At 34.2% G+C, this 22101-nt stretch overlaps 1 protein-coding gene across 1 annotated transcript; it reads right to left on the reverse strand.

Moving 5' to 3' along the window:
• Positions 1–47: 47 nt before the first annotated feature.
• LOC114391919 (NADH dehydrogenase [ubiquinone] iron-sulfur protein 4, mitochondrial-like) lies at positions 48–4819 on the reverse strand. The gene is made up of 5 exons (XM_028352933.1): positions 4573–4819; positions 4002–4090; positions 3451–3580; positions 511–540; positions 48–357 (listed from the first exon to the last, which is right to left on the reverse strand). Exons 1-5 carry the CDS (start codon positions 4702–4704, stop codon positions 298–300), a joined length of 441 nt encoding a protein of 146 aa, XP_028208734.1. The 5' UTR covers positions 4705–4819; the 3' UTR covers positions 48–297.
• Between the last annotated feature and the right edge of the window lie 17282 nt (positions 4820–22101).

A 22101-nucleotide genomic window follows, 5' to 3' on the forward strand; every position in this document is an offset into this window, starting at 1 on the left:
GATAATACTTTATAATAAAGTTCAGGGCATTGTGATTAGTACTCGAGTTTATAAAAACTGTTGCTCAATTGTTCATTCAGCGTTCAGTTAAAGACGGTAGGCCGAATCAATCTTAAACAGATGCAGTATCTATCTACATCATAGAAGAAAACTAAACCAATGGCAGATCAGTCCCTTTTATTTTCAATCAGTAATTCACATTAAACTTTCTTTTTCCAAGAAAATATGCAGAGAAAAACTGCTGCACGTTGAAACTCCGGAAGACGGAATACATTAACATGAATACAAACCAACAAATCACTCTTCACCAGATTTGGGGGGGCCCTTCCATTTAAAATTGTCCGCGTATGATTTAACCTGCAAAGACAAGTAAGCATTAACACACGTATAGAGCTATTATTATTGAAGGCACAGCACAATGCTGTCACAAACAAGGTTGTAAAAGAAACTAATGCCACTGTCATTCAAAAATAGTAAATTTAAAGTACAAATAGTAAAAGATGTTCAAACCTTCAGCAATGGTGTGTGGGGCTTCTTGACCTGCAACAAGTTCAGAGCTTTTGTTAATAATAAAAAAAATAAAACCCTAAAGGCCTAAACATGAGGAATACCAATGCACAATCAAGTGGATGTTTCTATTCAGCGGCCTGATTCTTGAAAACAGAATTAATGACTAACAAGCAAACTCTAATTATAAACGTCTAGCAATCATTTGAAAAGCAAGATATGCTGATTCTCCATTGGTAGATAGTTCAGTCACTTCAGTACCATACTAATACAATTTTAAGTAATATCGTGATTGAAGTTGAACCATGAGCAAGAAAAAAGATTAATCAACTCACCTAATAAGTTAGAAAATACATGTAATTAGCAAGGGAGATGGGGAGAGGAAGGGGGGTAGTCAAGGGAGTTATGAATTGGATGAGACTTGAGAGAGCAAGTTAGGGGAGAGTCCAGGTCTCTCAAATAATTGGAATAGGAGGGTTAGGGATCTATTATTCTGCACTATATTTGTATCTTCATTTTCTCATCTTTGATCTTGTGAGTTGTGTGTGACCCATTGATACAGAGATAGAGGTTTCTGTCAATAAACATTCTATTTTATTTCCACATTCTGATCCAGTTCTATTAAATGGCATTATAGCTCCTCATCTAGGAGTTTACAGAGGGCATACTAGGATGGAGTCCTTGATGAAATGTGTGGAAGAGGACTAGGCTCAAGCAAAAAGGGGCTGAAGTTTCAAGAAACTCAATTAAAGAAGCTTGAAGAGATGTCAGAACTTGGAAATGCAATCTTAAAACATTTCAATGAAGATAGCAATATTTCTGAAGGCAGCAGTGCGATGGGTGGGCTATTGAGAGGAAGATCACCACTGATCTAAAGGAGCTTTTTGCAGCCATTTGACTAAGAGATGAAGTAATAACCTGAGGGTTGATTCAGGATTGAAAATGGGAGTGGACCACTAGAGGAAGCTTGAAAACCCCGTTTCCAGAAGACGCTTAGGGAGAAATTGTTTGAATCCTGAATAGTAGCGCAAAGTGCCGGGCTCCAAAACACTCTAGCAGGATAGCCACCATTTTGATTTTTTTTTATATAGTCTATACTCTATAATGTAAACTATATACATATGAATTCTCAAAAATGATAAAATATACTCAAAAGTCAAAATTAATGACTTTCATAATTAACAATAAAAAACCATAGGTGTCTTAAACAAAACATACAATAAATACCAACAAAAATCAAATACAAGTTTCTTATATTAGAATCATCACTCATCATCTACTAAATCCAAGTCTTTATCATTTTCACTACTATTACAGCTGCAGATTTCATTTTTGGAAATTGAAACCCCATAAATAGCTCCCAAAAAGCCCTAATGTCCCTGCTCAGAGGTCTTTTTTGGAATCAACACATTAGCACCATTATTATCACTATTCAGGCTGCTGCTATTTGGTCCACTATGACTGCTACAATAAACCACTCCACAACAGAGGCCCCCATAGTGGGCAGGGGCCGCTCCGTACCACTATGCCACTATAGTGGCACTGTAGCACACTATTTAAAACCTGGTTATGGATAGCCAACAGTTGAGCATTACTAAGAGCTCCAAGGGATACCAGATGGGGAAAATTACAAGCAGTGACGGTGGGCAAAGAAGGGCGAGCACTTTCTAGCTTCCAATGGTGGGAAATGGGAATTATGTTCACAGAGAAGTGTCACTCTTGGGAAGAGTTTCAAACAGTTGTGATTAGGACATTTCAACCCTCAATGAAGCAGAAGCCATACAAGTTGTGTTTGAAACAAGTGTCATCCATGAAAGATTATGGAGAGTAATTTGAATTCTGTACATCCTTTGCATGAATAGGTTAAAGGAAGAAGGGACAAAATGAAGTAGCACATACTAGAACTTTTACCAGAAATGATGGATTATGCTCGGCAAATCACTGAGAAGAACTCAATATTAAACAAAGGGGAATCTTCAGACAAGGAGGAGCCACATTCAAAAGTTATCGATCATCCCAAACAGCAACATGTGAAGTTGGTTCTAGGTTATCTGCACAGACTAACTCACAAACAGAAAGCTCAGTGGTAGATTTTGCAGCCATCAGACCCAATGGTACTTGGAGAAGTCAAGGAGGGAGTTCAAGTGACTTTATGATTTCAAAATTACAAGCAAATAACAAGAAGGGCTATGTTTTAAGTGTGAGAAGAAATATTGCCTGGATTATGTGTACCAAACAAGCAATTTGCAGTAATTTTACTATAGGATGATTTAGAATGAGGGAGATGGTATGGCTGCCAGAGGATAGGCTGCTGAATTTCACCTTGAGGACATTATCTTAGGAATTGGACGAGGTGAAACAAATATTTTTTTGGAGGGGGAGATGTGGATTTAATTAAGGGAGTTATTGTTTGATTGAGAGGAAGTTAGGGGAGAGTAAAAGTTTCTCAAAATAGGAGGGTTAGGGACCTGTTATTCTGCACTAGCTTTTTTTCTTCATTTCCTCATCTCTAATATTGTATAATGATACATCACAGAGGCAAAGATAAAGGTTTCTGTTAATGAACACTGTTTACTTCCCATATTCTGATCCAGCTCCATTATAATTTATAGTTTATTTCAAGTAATCTTCGATCAGGGTTAGTGTGTTAGATGAAGATTGTACAGTGCATAGTTGCAGAGCACCGGACACTTGTATCTAGGCTTTTGGTTTCTATCAAGACTACATATGTTTCATAATGGAACTAGTGGTCTGTGATCTTAATATGTAAACTTTGTAAGCTTGTACCTCTGGTACTCAATTAATATATTATCTATTTTTGCTGAGCAAAAAAAAAGTTTATTTCAATAAGAACAGACATGAACCATATCAAGAGACACCTTGAAGACTCAAAAAACACAAAAGATATTCTCATTGACCCAATATTTGAACAACAAGACATACCGAATACTCCCAACCATGTTTCTCTGCAAATGCTTTTGCTGCTTGTTCGCTATCAAAAGTCAAGGCAGAATCACCAACATGAGAGTAGGGGTCCCCAGTGGATGTCCAGCCCATCAGTGGATTTTCCCACCTATAAACACATTAGTTGAAAATTACTATTTGTTGAGCCATCATTAATGATTACAAAATAATTGTTTGAATTTAGAATATTATACTGAAATTTCTAGCGAGTCCTTAAACTATCCAGGGATGCCTGGAATCATAAGTGTAATAAGTTTGAAACTAAAACCTGTGAAAATTGCCATAGTACAAGAAATGCCAATGATAGCATAAGTTCCACCGTTATGAATAAATTTAAATCATAAATAAGTCAGTATATTGAGACAACTCACATCCAAAGCATCCCACCAACCAGTTATCAAACCCATTACTTTAGAAAGAAACAAAAGGACCCAAATTCTATAACTCAGACAATAATGTTTTAAAAAAGCAGTGAAAGAACAATGAGGAAAAGAAAGACAGAGAGCAAGAGAGAGAAAGACAGAATCTACTTTTGGGTTGATAAGAAGTTGATCTTCCATCTTCCAACCTTTCCAGATCCTTGTTGAGATGCAGTTCTAGCAGGAGAGTAAATTAGAACCTGCATTGCAGTGTAAGCACAATACAAAAGGGCTAATTGAGTTACAATGGTTAGCAATAAGCGATCTAGTGATGCCTCAATTATTATATGTAAACTTTAAAGACAGTAAATAGAATCTGGGAGAGCCTATTAGGTGAAAGTGGGAAAGGTGAAAGAAGCTAATCACGAACACCGAATCCCTATTAAGATTGAATGGTCAAGATTAGCTTCCTTCACCTCTCACACTCTCAGTTAATACGCCCAATTGAACATTGATATCCTCTAATAGACATGAATATGACTGCAAATGCAATTGAATCTACCAAAGTCATAACCATTATGCTAAGATTGATCGATTAGAATCATAAAAACATGAAAATAGACGATACTAGACTAAGATAAGAAAATTGGTGAACCAATGCTAGGGTTTTTTAAACGAGTGAGTGTGCAGTGAATTAAAAATAAAGAATAAATAAAAAGAGAATTGAGAAGGAGTATAATACCCTCCTACGAAGGTGTTCTTCAGGAATTCCAGAAACCATTCCGATCTCGCCTCGCTTAATTTCGGCCAATGCGCCGGTGGAGAACGGCCGGGCCATGGTGGCGCGAAGGGCGCGTTGTAAGGTATTCGCCATCGTCGATGAGAAATTTTATTCTGCGCACACACAACAGGACCGAGTGAAAATGGAATCGCGAAACCTCTCTCGTCTTCCGTTTATTACTTCAAAAAAAAAAATTTAAAAAAACTGAAAACTTTACAATTAAAAGTAGAGTTAAAAAAAATCCTATGTAATTATAATTATAATATTGGATAAATAGTTAAATTCGGCTATGAAGATGGGAGGATTAATAAATTGATTCCTGAAAAATAAAAAATTTAAATTTAGTTCTAAATGTGTAAAAAGTGTGATAAATTAATCTTATATAATTTAATAACAAATTAATTTATAAATTTTATAACTTAATATCAAATTGGTCTTAAAAAATAAATTTATCGTCAAATTGATCCTTAAATATATCAATTTCTCACAAATTTAATAGCAGAACTAATTTATCGTATATTTTATACATTTTCATGAACTAATTTATCACTATAACATACTTTTGGAATGAATTTACCTATTTATCCTATAATATTGTTAAAACTTATTATAATATTGATATTTAGTGATTTCAACTCAATTAATAATACACACTAAATGAATTTTTAAAAAAAAAAAAATTTTTTTGGTAATTTTTAATCCACCAAAAAAATTTATCCTATTTTTGTTTTTAATCCGTGTAACAAAATTTTGAACTTCTTAGTCCCTCAAATATTTTTTTGTGTTTCTAGTTCTTCGTGTTAATTTAAATTGGTAAACTTAATGATTAATTAATGATTATTTTACAATAATGTAAGATTAGGCTTATATAAGATGTCTTTAATATGTCATTGTGTAAAATCATATGTTATAACATAATGCATTACCATGGATAATTTCAACGGAAATGTTTGAATTTGAAATGTGGCACAATCCTTAGAAACCTAGGTTAGGCTTAAATATTATTATGTAAAAACAATGATTTATTAATTATTAAGTTTAGTGGTATAAGTTAACAGGAGAGACTAAAAACATTAAAAGAATTTAAAGACTATGACCGATAAAAAAAGGTTAGGAACTAAAAACAATTAAACTTTTTTTGAGGGATTAAAAATGCAAATTGAGATAATAAAAAATTGGCAATTTAAAAGCGAACACGTTTTTTTATAATAAAAAAATCCACATGGTTGTCACATCAGCAACAATATTACACGTGATAAGTCACACCACATGCTTATATAGATGTCATGCCAACAACAATAAACATATCAAAAATAAAACTTCATAAAACACATTTTAAATTTTAATTTACCAATAATTCAAAAATCAATTAAAAAGTTAAGGCACTCATGGGATCTGGGGTTTCACAATCTATTATCTTTCAACGGGGTATTCCTTCTGAAGATGGGGTGGGAACTCATTTCTAACCAATCGACAATATAGGTTCTATTTTTGGGAAGGAAGTATAAATGTGATCACAATATTATACCAATTAGTTTGTGTAGGGGCTATGATTCTCAAGTTTGGAAAGGTTTTTCCTCTATCTAGAAGTATGTGTTGCAATGATTCTGATAGGTTGTTGGAAATGGTCGAGATGTTTGTTTTTGGATGGATGTTTGATTACCATTGCACGAGCTCGTTTGTCTAGTAGTACTCTTATGCAAATTCCTTTGCAAGATTTGTCCATTAAGGTGGTTGATATGGTTGATCACAATGGCAATTAGAAGGTTCAATTTTTCTTTAATCTTCTAATAACTAGTGCGTTTGATGAGATATCTACTTATCCCCCACCAGATTCTCAAGCTGAAAAAGATAGATCATTTTGGGATTGACTCCCGATAAGGTCTTTACTGTGAAGTTAGCCTACAACCTTTTAACTACTCCTAACCACCAGGCCCCTACTTTAAGGTGGAATGTTGTGTGGGACTAGAAGGGTCCTTATAGGGTGAAGGTGTTTCTCTGGATGGTCTTGCACAATGGGCTCAAAACAAATGTCAAGACAATGGAGTGTGGCCTGACAAGTGACAATGGGTGTCTTATATGTGGTGCTTGCTCTAAATCAATCATCCATATACTCAGGGATTGTCATTTGGTATGTTCTATTTAGGATAGCCTTGACAACTCTTTTATTGGTTTTAATGTTGATTTTCATATCATAGACATTAAAAGATGGATTTTGCGCAATATTCAAAATGGAGGTAGATAGTGGCACAATTTGAATGGGATTGCTTTGTGGGCTATTTCACAAAAACGAAATGAAGTGGTCTTCCAAGACAAGGTTTGGAACACTTTTAAGTGGTTAATAAGGCTAGTTTTGTTAGTATGCAATTTAATCACGGGTTGGTGTAGGATGCCCATAGATTAAGGTAGGTGGAAGATGAGTATGTGTGTTGGAAACTTCCATTTTCTGGCTAGCTAAAGTATAATGTTGATGGCTTTGTTAGGAACAGTGGACATACATCATCTTATGGGAGGTCTACATGACGAGGTTGGGTTTTGGGTTGTAGGTTCGTCCAAGAGATTGGGTACTTCATTTATTATGACAACTGAGATTTAGGACTTAATCACAATCATAGAGCATGCATGGACATTGGGGTACCGCAAGATGGTTTATTTCTTTTCTCCGCTTATCTTACTGCTTATCAAGTCTCTCTTTTTAGATCAAAGCATCAAGTTTTTTTTCTCTCTTTGTTTTCTTTTTGTTTTTTGAAGCTAGAAAATAATCAACCTTTTTGCCTATATTGTTGTTTTTCCATTGTCTCTTTCCCAATTCAAATTTCAAAGATAAGGGTGATCACTTAATTTCAGAGATAAAGAAGGTAACTCAATTATGTTCACTGATTAAGAAATAAGTATGTTTTTATGAGATAAATATATGTGAATTTAGATAAAGAAAATTAATTGAGAGAAAAGAGAAAAAAAGACTATGAAATTACCCACCTAAGGAATCTTCTTTCCCTACTCAAATATGTACTTGCACAGAGTAAAAATTTAATAAATATGCTTTTGTGAGATAAAAAATATATGTAGTTTCAAATGAAGAAAAATCAAAGACAAATGAGACAAAAGATGATGAAATTTACAGAGATAAGAAGATGGATGGGAGAAACTAACTTGAAGTGAGTGATGGCCTAGCAAGGGAGTTTTGTATGATGGTATAGATAATAAAAAATTTGTAATGCATAAACTATTCTAATCAAGAGGTAACAATATGGATTAAGTGAGATATGCAATTGGCAAAGGTAAAACAGTCTTAAGCAAAAGTGGAGACCTAAAACAACTACCACAAATCTTATCTCTTTTATATAATGATATAGATAAATGTCTAAGTTGATCGGCTTCCTTATGCTGGCACTCTTCCTCATATTCACTCTCATTTGCATACTCTTCTCTCACAAAGTGACAACCTCACTCTTCTAGCATGCATCTCACCATTTGATTATGCTTTTAAATTTTAATATGGTTTAACAATATTTTGTAACTGAATTTAAAAACTAATTATATATATATATATATATATATATATATATATATATATATATATATATATATATATATATATATATGTTCTTTAAAATTTGAATATGATCCTAACATATATATGATATATCATCTTATACTTTTAATATGAACTGAACAATTTTAATTAACTTCTTATCTGTTTCAATTTATCATTATTAATATCTTCATTTGAATATTTTTTAAAAAAATTATCAATAATAAAAAATAACAATACTTCACAATAATTACTTATCATAATTCTAAAATATAATTTATATGTTAAAAAATTATTTACTACAATTTTTATTTATAATATAATTTATGTATTTAAAACATTTTTTATTATAGAATAAAAAAGTTATTCGTATAAAATAAACATGTATTATGTGCAACCCACAAGCTAAAATACTAGTAAAATTTAAAAGCATACCAGGTGCATGTTAGGAAAGTGAAGTTCATCATTTCATGAGAAGAAAGTGTTCAAATAAAAGTGAATATGGGGGAGAATGGATGCCTCATGGAGTAGAGAAACTTACATGTCTCATAGAGTAAATAGACTTACAAGTTTATATGTATAATGGAATGTAAAAAAAATGTTGTCATCTAACCATAGATTATTTAATAATGATTACTTTAAAAAATTATATTTATGGTTGATTTATGGTGACTTTGACAACTACACTTTAATGCTTAGTTGGTACTCATGTGTGACACTTTTGAACACAAATGTAATGGAATGTGATGGAGGGTCATACATGGTGTAAGAGCATCTACCACACATAGTTGTCCAGATGAGTTATTTATCTTAATTTTGTTGGCTTTATGATTCCACAAATATTTAACCACTTTATACAAAAAATCACTCTAATACTAAGGTTGTTAAAATGAGTATTTAAATTAATTTTGCAGGTCTTATAATACTTGAAAAATATGTTATGTATGGTATAACTAATAATTGCCTTAGAAATGTCATTTTAATGAACATTTTGTGGGCAATTATGTCAATATTTCATTACATTTAAGCTTGTTTGGCCTTGTTTATAATTAAATTTTGAATAAATTAGAATAACTTTAAAATAGTTTAAATGTTTGATTTTTCATCTAATTTTAGTTTGTTTTGTTGTAGAAATAAATGAAGAAAAAAAGAGCTAGTGTTGGGACCCAATTCAAGGCTCTTTCAAAGGAAATTTTTTAGGCTGAAGGGGTCAGACATGTTAGGCTCAGCGCGCACCTTAGGCTCAACTTGCAACCACTTGAACTAGTGCAATTTTTGCATTCCCGCTCAGTGAGCAAGTGTGCGCTAAGCACCCAACTCAATTATGCAGAAATGAAAGCGTAATATGTTTGACTTTATTTAAGCACCAAGGATGCAAATAGAAGACATATTTGGTTGGGAGAACTATCTATGGTTTTAGGTTGCAGGTGAAAAGCTCACCCTTGCCCTCTATGGCTTCCCTACCATTTTCTCATCATTTTTTTCATCTATTTTCTTCTTTTCTTATTGTAGTCATGTAGTTAGGTTTACCCATTTTAGGGTTGATGTAATTGAATTCATCCTTATGTTTATATTTTGATTATTAATCTATGTTTATGATTCATTATTAAATGTTATCTTCTATGCATTAATGCTTGCTTTGGCTTGATCACCCTTTGCTTGATGTTGTGGTTTGAATTGTCATTGAGAAATGCTTTTGAACTTAGAAATAGAGAGGAAAACCTGATGGGTTTTAAGTCTAGGGATAGTGCAAAACTTGTTAGTCATCTTTTTAACTTTTGTTCTTAAAGCAAGTCATTTGGTTCGACTAGTCAAGGGATTGATAGTTTGGTCAAGGGACATAAAGTATTTACATTCAAGAGATCGATGTTTGAGTATTTTTGTGAGTTGATGATATTAATTAGACTTTGAAATAGATTAGTGACTTTTGTTTGCATGAGGAGATGTTTTAGTGAAATCAATCTCAACTCTTTTATCCTTTGTTATTTTACTTCTTTTTGTAACAGCCGTAACTTTAATAAGTAAATAAGAAAATAATAAATTAATACATAAATAAATAAGAAAAAATAAAATAAAAATTATTAGGTCATAAATTCCCAATATATAAGCCAAATGTTAACCTAGAGCAGCTTTTTGGAAAACACATTTTGTTCCTTTCTTCTTTTCTGACGCACAAGAACCCTAACAGAGCAATCAGAGGAGGAGCTCTAGAGAGCACCAAAGACGCCACCATTGCTAACAGAGAACATTTAAGCGACTACCTCGAGGTAAGGGATGAGTTACTCACGCTTGGGGATTAGAATGAACATGTGTAGGGATCCCTAGAGGATCAATTTTTGGGTTATTTTGGGGTGTTTATGAATTTAATTATGTTTTCATGTTTAATCGCGGATTGAGTGTGTTTGATGAACCAATTGGTGTTCTGTTGCGAGTTTGTTGTAGAATTGATGTGTTCTGTTGCGAGTTTGTTGTAGGATTGATGTGTTTCTCTGTTAGGTGTGTACCTTAGGAATTAGAATTCTTTATAATTAACATAAAAATTGTGTGGTGGTGATTTTGTTTATACCAGATATGTTGGCCTTTCAATCTTGTTCCTGTGCTAATGTATATTGTGTCCAGATAATTATTTTTACACCGCAATGTATACGTGTACATATATATTGATACTGTTTTTTTACAAACTGTATATTTTATTTCACGTGGGTAATTTCTTGTCATGAAATTCATAGGTGTAGGGATTGTTGGATAATTGAATTGGCTAATATCATTTAAAGAAATTAACTAAAATTGTATTCACATTGTAATTAGGCATTTTCTTGATGTTGACAACTTAGTTGAAATATATTTAAAATATAGGTATACATGTTGTTCAAAGAAATCAATATGAGTATATATTTTATTGTTATATATAATTTGTATTTACTTAATAATATATTTGATATTATTGTGATTACTTTATATTAATATATATTTAATACTTTTTATATGTTATATGTGATATGTACGTTTACGTTTACGTTAATATATATATTTTGTTATATATTTTGAATATAATATACTTATATATATATTTTATGTGTATTTTATAGTTACTTGTTTATAAGCCTTGAAGTTAAATATTGTATGTTATTATTATTATGATACATTGTTATCTAATTGTTGAGTATATTTTGTAATTAGTTAGAGTGTGAAATGTTAAACTGTAGACATGAAACATGGTTGTGAATGAGTGTGTGATTGATATTTGTAGAGATATTACTTGTCATGTGAGTTATGAGTTATACAGTAACCCGACCAGTGTGTACCTTGAGAGAACTTTTATGCGCAGTGTTAAAGAAAATTGTAGGATTCCTAGTTAGGATCCTGAAGGGTTAAACTATAGCGCAATTTGTTAAATATGTTTGAAATATAAGAGTAAGGTCGTGGGTATTATATAACTCATAAACAGTGTCTGCGTGCAAATAAAAAAATAATATTTTAGGGGTTGGACCTGAATCAGGAAGGTGAGGCCCAAACGGATTCTTCGGAGTCTAGGCCTTGGGGGTAAAGATACTCGGTTTGAGTGCTCCTTTAAGCCCATGTTGATCCCATGTGGTTGGGGCATTCTCGCAAAACAGAGTAACCCTGACTGGTCACCTTATGATGTTACTTAGTGAGAGTGACCGAGTATACCCATTGTGTGGTGTGCTTTGTCATGTACTCCTAAGCGCCTCAGTGTTGTTTTTCACTGACATGGTACCACATTGCATATAGGCTTGAGTCTTAGTGTAATTGTTGCATAACGCTTGTGTTTGAATTTCACTGAGTTAACAATTGTGGTTGATGTTATTTTATGGAGTGTGTAAACTTGAATGGGTGTGAATAATGTGTGCGATTTTGTGCAGTAATGCTATTTATATAAATTCAGCTTTAAGTATTATATGTTTCACATGCTCTAATGTTTTATTATATACGAATGTGATAACTCACTCCCGGTGTGTGTTTGTGTTTGGGCTGATTGCCACTTTGTTTCAGGTGAGCCTTCATATGATGAGTCACATGCTAGAGATGGAGAGACTTAGTCTGTGATAGGGATTATGATTTACTGAATGATATAATTGTGTTATACTTTTCTACTTTAGATTTTTTTTATTATTTATTTAGAGTGGACGGCCTTGTTTTGAGCCGGGATAATCTTATCTTTTATTAAAAAAAGTAATATTCTATTATGTTTTCACTAAGTGGATGTGAACCTTTATCCTTTTGAATTGATTAAATTAAATGTGTTTAAAAAGAAAAATTATTAATTAATTTTGCATGTTTTTTTTTCCTTCTTTTATTATTATGTGTTTATAATCTTTTAATTAAATTTTGTATGATTTATTTAATTAGTTAGTTATAATTGTAAGGGTAGAGGGTGTCACATTTAGTGGTATCAGAGCAGGTCGAACCTTTCGGCCATGTGTGTTATGAGCTTTCTGTGTTTCCTTGTGTACTCTGATGTGTTGTGTTTGTTTTGTTTGATTAGAGGTGTACTCTATTGTGTAGTATATTTTTATTTTATTTTTTTTTTCTTCAAAGTTTTGTTTCTTGCGTGACATAGGAAGTAATGGCTGCGAGAAATGAGCGAGAACGACTTCTTACCGAGGCCTTGAACAACTTGGCGCAAGTTATGGCCAATCAGGGAGGCGGTGGAGGAGCAACTATGTACCATGGGTTAGATCGCTTTCAGAGGAACAACCCACCTACTTTCAAAGGGGGTTATGATCCTGAGGGTGCTGAGGCTTGGCTGAGGGAGATTGAGAAGATCTTCCGGGTGATGGAGTGTCAGGACCATCAGAAGGTGTTGTTTGCTACTCACATGCTAGCAGATGAGGCGGAGTACTGGTGGGAGAACACTCGCCCACGTTTAGAGGGAGCAGGTGGTGTTGTTGTCCAATGGGAGACTTTCAGACAAACTTTTCTGGAGAAGTATTTTCCAGAAGATGTGAAGAATAGGAAGGAGATGGAGTTTCTCGAGCTGAAACAGGAAAGTATGACGGTGGCAGAGTATGCGGCGAGGTTTGAGAACCTTGTAAGGTATTTTCCTCATTATCAGGGGGAAGCTGGGGAGAGGTCCAAATGTGTGAAATTTGTCAATGGCCTTCGACCAGAAGTAAAAATGATGGTAAATTATCACGGTATTCATGACTTTGCACAGTTGACCAACATGTGTAGAATCTTTGATGAAGATCAGCGGGAGAAGACTGCTTTTTACATGAATGCCAATGCTAGTCATGGGAAAGATAAGAAGCCTGTGACTCACAATCGTGCTAAGCCATATTCTGCCCCTCCCGGGAAATATGGAAACCATTCTGGAGGACAGAGGACTAGTGGAGGACTTCAACCAGTTGGTGGGAGTTCTCAGGCAATTAACAGGGTGTCTCAATCTGCGGGTAGAAGTAGTGGTGGTAGTGGTGCTCCTGCTATTGTTACTACACCACTCAGGTGTGGGAAGTGTGGTCGGCTTGGGCATATTGCACGTGAGTGCACAGATAGAGAGGTGACTTGTTTTAACTGCCAAGGTAAGGGCCACCTCAGTACCAGTTGCCCATATCCGAGGAGGGAGAAGAGGAGTGGAAGTCTGAATAATCAGAGTGGACGACCAAGGACCACAGGGAGAGTGTTTGCTCTTAGTGATGCTGATGTCGCACAGTCTGATGAACTCATCCAAGGTATGTGTTTCATAAGTCAAGTTCCCTTGGTTGTATTGTATGATTCAGGTGCGACCCATTCATTTATTTCTCGTGTCTGTGTTGAAAAACTTGCCTTGCCTGTGTCTTCCTTGAAATTTGACTTGATTGTGAATACACCTATTAGTGGGTCTGTTTTAACTTCTGATGTGTGTTTGCAATGTCCTGTCTTAATTTCTGATAGACAATTTCTTATTGACTTAGTTGTTCTACCTTTGAGTCAGATTGATGTTATTCTTGGTATGGACTGGTTATCTTCCAATCATGTCTTATTAAATTGTTTTCAGAAATCTGTTGTCTTTCCTGAGTCTGGTGTGAGTGAAGGTGATATGTTTTTGTCTGCTAACCAAGTTGAGGCATCTTTAAGGGAGGATGCACAGGTATACATGATCTTAGCTAGTATGAGTGTTGAGACCAAAACCCCTGTGAGTGATATACCATTGGTGAGAGAGTTTCCAAAGGTGTTTGAGGAGGTGTCAGGATTACCACCTGAGAGAGAGGTCGAGTTCTCGATAGACCTAGTGCCCGATACTGGACCCATATCCATAGCACCTTATAGGATGTCCCCTGTGGAGTTGGGCGAGCTTAAGAAATAGTTAGAGGAACTTTTAGAGAAACAATTTGTGAGGCCTAGTGTGTCACCCTGGGGAGCACCGGTGTTGTTAGTTAAGAAGAAGGATGGGACCATGAGGCTATGTGTAGATTATCGTCAGTTGAATAAGGTAACCATTAAGAATAGGTACCCTTTGCCTAGGATAGATGACTTGATGGACCAATTAGTAGGGGCTTGTGTGTTCAGTAAGATAGATCTTAGGTCAGGTTACCACCAGATTAGAGTGAAACCTGAAGATGTTCCGAAGACTGCCTTTAGGACCCGTTACGGTCATTATGAGTACTTGGTTATGCCTTTTGGTGTGACCAACGCCCCTGGTGTGTTCATGGACTATATGAATAGGATCTTTCACCCCTACCTAGATAGTTTTGTAGTGGTCTTCATAGATGATATCTTAGTGTATTCTAAGACGAGAGAGGAACATGAGGAGCATTTGAGAGTTGTGTTGCAAACCCTTAAAGACAATAGACTGTATGCTAAGTTGTCCAAGTGTGATTTTTGGCTAGAGGAGGTGAGCTTCTTAGGGCACGTTATATCTAAGGGAGGGATAGCAGTAGATCCTTCCAAGGTAGAGGCAGTGATGAGTTGGGAGAGTCCTAAGTCAGTGTTTGAGATTAGGAGCTTTCTTGGCTTAGCAGGATACTACCGTAGATTCATAGAGGGTTTTTCTAAGCTAGCCTTACCTTTGACTAAGCTTACTCGTAAAGGTCAAGTTTTTGTGTGGGATGCCCAATGTGAGAGTAGTTTCCGTACCCTTAAGGAAAGGTTGACCACTGCACCAGTCTTAGTGTTACCTAATCCGAGTGAATCTTTTGTGGTGTATTGTGATGCGTCCAAGATGGGTTTGGGTGGATTGCTTATGCAACGGGGACAGGTAGTGGCCTATGCTTCTCGACAACTTAAGATACATGAAATGAATTATCCCACACACGATCTTGAGTTAGCGGCCGTAGTTTTTGCTCTTAAGCTTTGGAGGCATTACCTTTATGGATCTAAATTTGAGGTGTTTAGTGACCATAAGAGCCTTAGATATTTGTTTGATCAAAAAGAGCTTAACATGAGGCAGAGGAGATGGTTAGAGTTCCTTAAGGATTACGATTTTGAGCTTAGCTATCATCCAGGTAAAGCCAATGTAGTAGCTGACGCCTTAAGTAGAAAATCCCTTCAAATGTCTGCTTTGATGGTTAGAGAGTTGGACCTCTTAGAGCAGTTTAGAGACATGAGTTTGGCATGTGAGATCACCTCTAGTAGCATTAAGTTGGGTATGTTGAGAGTCACCAGCGAACTTTTGAGCGAGATCTGTGAGGGTCAGAAGTTTGACCCATTCTTGTCAGCCCTGTTAGAGTCCATAGTCGCAGGGAGAGAGAGTAGTTTTAGAGTGGGAACTGATGGAGTCTTGAGGTTTCAGGATAGGGTGTGCGTTCCTAGTGTACCCAAGCTTAGAAGAACGATTTTGGAAAAGGGCCATAGAAGTAGTCTGAGTATCCACCCGGGAGCGACTAAGATGTACCAGGACCTTAGGCAGATGTTTTGGTGGCCGGGTCTGAAGAAAGAAGTTAATGAGTTTGTCCTTGCATGCCTAGTGTGTCAGAAAGCTAAGATAGAACACCAGAAGCCTTCAGGGAAGTTGCAACCTTTAGAGATACCTGAGTGGAAGTGGGATAGCATCTCCATGGATTTCGTAGTGGGGTTACCTAGGACCCCCAAAGGTTTAGATTCCATTTGGGTTATTGTAGACAGGTTGACCAAATCTGCTCACTTCATCCCAATAAACATCAGATATTCTTTAGAGAGGTTGACTAGCTTGTACATCAGTGAGATAGTTAGACTACACGGTGTTCCTTCTAGCATAGTTTCTGATAGAGATCCCAGATTTACCTCTAGATTTTGGGAGAGTCTTCATAAAGCCTTGGGGACCAAGCTTAGGTTGAGTTCTGCTTACCACCCACAGACTGACGGTCAAACCGAGCGCACTATCAAATCCTTAGAGGACCTCTTGAGAGCCTGTGTGTTAGAGCAGAGGGGTAGTTGGGATAGTTTCTTACCCTTGATAGAGTTTACCTACAACAATAGTTTTCACTCCAGTATAGGTATGGCGCCTTACGAGGCATTGTATGGTAGAAGATGTAGGACACCTCTATGTTGGGTAGATTCCAGTGAGAGCATTGTCTTAGGACCTGAGGTAGTTCAGCAGACCACAGAAAAGGTCAAGTTAATCCAAGAAAGGATGAGAGTAGCCCAAAGTAGGCAGAAGAGCTACTATGATAAGAGAAGAAAGGATCTTGAATTTGCTGTAGGTGATCATGTATTTCTGAGAGTCACTCCGTGGACTGGGGTTGGTAGGGCGTTGAAGTCCCGTAAGCTCACACCTAGATTCATTGGTCCTTTTGAAATCCTTAAGCGTGTCGGCCCAGTTGCGTATTAGGTGGCTTTGCCACCATCTCTCTCAAATCTCCACAGTGTCTTCCATATCTCTCAGCTCAGAAAATATGTCCATGATCCGTCGCACGTGATCGAATTAGACAATGTCCAAGTGAAAGAGAACTTGACATATGAAACACAACCACTGAGGATCGACGATCGTATGGTTAAGCAGCTAAGGGGGAAAGAGATTCCCTTGGTCAAAGTAGTATGGGGAAGTGCTTCGGGCGAGGATGCCACCTGGGAACTAGAGGGTCAGATGCGTGATGCATATCCTACCTTATTCGATACCGGTAAGTTTCGGGGGCGAAACTTTTTTTTTAGGGGGGTGGAATTGTAACAGCCGTAACTTTAATAAGTAAATAAGAAAATAATAAATTAATACATAAATAAATAAGAAAAAATAAAATAAAAATTATTAGGTCATAAATTCCCAATATATAAGCCAAATGTTAACCTAGAGCAGCTTTTTGGAAAACACATTTTGTTCCTTTCTTCTTTTCTAACGCACAAGAACCCTAACAGAGCAATCAGAGGAGGAGCTCTAGAGAGCACCAAAGACGCCACCATTGCTAACAGAGAACATTTAAGCGACTACCTCGAGGTAAGGGATGAGTTACTCACGCTTGGGGATTAGAATGAACATGTGTAGGGATCCCTAGAGGATCAATTTTTGGGTTATTTTGGGGTGTTTATGAATTTAATTATGTTTTCATGTTTAATCGCGGATTGAGTGTGTTTGATGAACCAATTGGTGTTCTGTTGCGAGTTTGTTGTAGAATTGATGTGTTCTGTTGCGAGTTTGTTGTAGGATTGATGTGTTTCTCTGTTAGGTGTGTACCTTAGGAATTAGAATTCTTTATAATTAACATAAAAATTGTGTGGTGGTGATTTTGTTTATACCAGATATGTTGGCCTTTCAATCTTGTTCCTGTGCTAATGTATATTGTGTCCAGATAATTATTTTTACACCGCAATGTATACGTGTACATATATATTGATACTGTTTTTTTACAAACTGTATATTTTATTTCACGTGGGTAATTTCTTGTCATGAAATTCATAGGTGTAGGGATTGTTGGATAATTGAATTGACTAAAATCATTTAAAGAAATTAACTAAAATTGTATTCACATTGTAATTAGGCATTTTCTTGATGTTGACAACTTAGTTGAAATATATTTAAAATATAGGTATACATGTTGTTCATAGAAATCAATATGAGTATATATTTTATTGTTATATATAATTTGTATTTACTTAATAATATATTTGATATTATTGTGATTACTTTATATTAATATATATTTAATACTTTTTATATGTTATATGTGATATGTACGTTTACGTTTACGTTAATATATATATTTTGTTATATATTTTGAATATAATATACTTATATATATATTTTATGTGTATTTTATAGTTACTTGTTTATAAGCCTTGAAGTTAAATATTGTATGTTATTATTATTATGATACATTGTTATCTAATTGTTGAGTATATTTTGTAATTAGTTAGAGTGTGAAATGTTAAACTGTAGACATGAAACATGGTTGTGAATGAGTGTGTGATTGATATTTGTAGAGATATTACTTGTCATGTGAGTTATGAGTTATACAGTAACCCGACCAGTGTGTACCTTGAGAGAACTTTTATGCGCAGTGTTAAAGAAAATTGTAGGATTCCTAGTTAGGATCCTGAAGGGTTAAACTATAGCGCAATTTGTTAAATATGTTTGAAATATAAGAGTAAGGTCGTGGGTATTATATAACTCATAAACAGTGTCTGCGTGCAAATAAAAAAATAATATTTTAGGGGTTGGACCTGAATCAGGAAGGTGAGGCCCAAACGGATTCTTCGGAGTCTAGGCCTTGGGGGTAAAGATACTCGGTTTGAGTGCTCCTTTAAGCCCATGTTGATCCCATGTGGTTGGGGCATTCTCGCAAAACAGAGTAACCCTGACTGGTCACCTTATGATGTTACTTAGTGAGAGTGACCGAGTATACCCATTGTGTGGTGTGCTTTGTCATGTACTCCTAAGCGCCTCAGTGTTGTTTTTCACTGACATGGTACCACATTGCATATAGGCTTGAGTCTTAGTGTAATTGTTGCATAACGCTTGTGTTTGAATTTCACTGAGTTAACAATTGTGGTTGATGTTATTTTATGGAGTGTGTAAACTTGAATGGGTGTGAATAATGTGTGCGATTTTGTGCAGTAATGCTATTTATATAAATTCAGCTTTAAGTATTATATGTTTCACATGCTCTAATGTTTTATTATATACGAATGTGATAACTCACTCCCGGTGTGTGTTTGTGTTTGGGCTGATTGCCACTTTGTTTCAGGTGAGCCTTCATATGATGAGTCACATGCTAGAGATGGAGAGACTTAGTCTGTGATAGGGATTATGATTTACTGAATGATATAATTGTGTTATACTTTTCTACTTTAGATTTTTTTTTTATTTATTTAGAGTGGACAGCCTTGTTTTGAGCCGGGATAATCTTATCTTTTATTAAAAAAAGTAATATTCTATTATGTTTTCACTAAGTGGATGTGAACCTTTATCCTTTTGAATTGATTAAATTAAATGTGTTTAAAAAGGAAAATTATTAATTAATTTTGCATGTTTTTTTTCCTTCTTTTATTATTATGTGTTTATAATCTTTTAATTAAATTTTGTATGATTTATTTAATTAGTTAGTTATAATTGTAAGGGTAGAGGGTGTCACACTTTTTATCACACTTCATGTATTCGTAAAAATGTCAAAAATAGTTTTTGTTTATTTATACTCTTGTTATTTACATTTCCGCAATCCAATCATTATAATTGTTGTTTCCAAAAGTGATAGTTAGTGAACATTATTATTTTGTCAAATATTACGCAAATTCCTAGAGATACGATACTCAAACTTCCCGTTTTATACTATTTTACGTGACTTGGTATGCTTGTCAAGAATTAATGAGAAATAACATTGTTAAACAACAGTTGTTTGTATAAGCAACAATTGTTTGTATAAGCAACAGAGCAACTCCAAGTCATCTACTCTAGTGGAAGAAAAAAAGTTAAGCTATGTTGCTTAAAATTAAGTAACTCATGTGAGCACTCTCCACTTGAGATGCTCCAAGACGGGTTAAAATCTAAATTTATTTTAAGATATATTTGTACTTTTTGGAAGAACTACTTTTGGACACACCTTGAAACTTTGTTAATAATATTTTTTGCCTTTTAAAAAATGGTTGATTGATAATATTTACATTGATAATGTATCAAAACTATTATTTTTATATAATAACATGTAATACACACATTTAATTGTCATTTTTATTCCCCCGTTTATTATATTAAATGAAATATCATATTTAATTTCAAATTCAGGTACTTCAAAATAAGAAATCTACTTTAGATGGTAAATTAGAGTAACAAATCTAAACCATTGATGAGGAAATCAATAGTTAATATCAGGTGAACATAGATAAAAAATGATGAAATATCAATCATTGATTTTCTTGTCAACGACCAGAGTTACTTGCTAATATTTATTTTTAAAAAGTCAAATATTTTTTTTATCTTCAATTTTATTTATTTCCAAATACATTCTACAATATATTGATAAGAATTTTTGCTAAATTATCCTTATAATATCTTACCCTAAATTCAATTAGATTTGTATATAAAAAGATAAAGATATCACTTTCTCTTCACTCTCGATGAAGATTTGTTTCTGATTTGATGGATGTTATGAACCCTAATTCTAACCTATGATAGTCATTTTTCTCTTCAATTTCAAATACAATTTGAGTTGTTTCAATATTTGATTTTAAACTTTTGTGATGCATATTATTATTAAAAATAATAGCATGTATAAAATTATGGTATTTGCAAAGAGAAGATAAACATACAAATCTTTACTTTTTATGAAGTTTTACAAATTTTTCATTCAATGAAATCAAATTATCCATTGTCATCAATGAGTTTTATGTATTTTTGTACTTGAAAATATACATTTAAATTTGATGAATTTAATCATCCTATTCAACATAAAATTGGATATTATTTATAACCAAGGAAACAATTACAATATAAATTTATATGATAAAAATGTATTTTGGTCTCCATATATTTGGCAAACTTGGTTTCGGTGCTTGAATTTTCAAAACGATAAAATTAGTCCCCCATCTATAAAAAAAAAGTTGACTCGGGTTCCTCATCTCTAACTCAATTAGGGATCATGTTTATGTGGTAAAAAAATAGATTTGTGATGATATAAAATCTTCATAACAATTTTTACCATCACAAAATAAAAGGGTTGTGTGCAAAGAGGGAGAAATTAGGTGCCTCGTAAGGGGCAAAGATACAAAAGGAAGGGGGATTCCCATGCATGTGTGAAACCTAGATCTATACTATTCTTTTGTGAAACATGTACATCAATTTTTTTTTTTTTTGATATTTTATCCTCAAATTTCCTTTAGCTTGGGTTATGAGTTATATTGAAGCACAATACTACAAAGATTAGTAATTGAAAATGTCATTATGGGTTCATAATCAAAGTGTTGGAGCAAATAAAACTTCAAATGGAGAGCGAAAACCATGTCATGCTCAATGACATGGAGGCTAAGCTCAAAGCCTTCAACCTCATATACTTCTTATTTACTCATTATAAAAAATACCACCTGCTTTATCTCCATGACAACAAAGACACCCATAAAACCAAATGGTAACCTTCAACAAATCCACCTCTTACTCTTTCATTCAAATCATGTTAACATAAACGATAGTGACAAAGAAGATGAGCAATCTTTTTTAGGTCCTAAAAGTCAATTTCAAAATTCAACCTTAGTTAGGTTGAGATGAAGCTGAAACTCTCCAAGGACATTTGATATGAGAAATTTTTTTTCATATGTATATTTGAAAATGATAGATTGAAATAGATAAGAAGTTACATCTTGTTAGGAGCATTTTTGAATTCTTAAGATAAAACATATATTTGAAAATGATTTTTGATATTTAGTTATAGATTGTTAAACTATTCAATTTATTTGAAAAATGGATAACTTGGTTTTTCTTATATATTTAAAACTTTCCCCTTAGTCAAAAAAGTTAGATTTTTTACCCCTCTTTGTGGGAATGTTTTTATGGGGCAGTGGGACAAAAATGATTTATATGAAACATAATTTTATATAAATATTTTTCTTATAATACA

Source organism: Glycine soja, chromosome 17, assembly GCF_004193775.1.
Source record: "Glycine soja cultivar W05 chromosome 17, ASM419377v2, whole genome shotgun sequence".
In the NCBI taxonomy this organism is placed as follows: Eukaryota; Viridiplantae; Streptophyta; class Magnoliopsida; order Fabales; family Fabaceae; genus Glycine; species Glycine soja.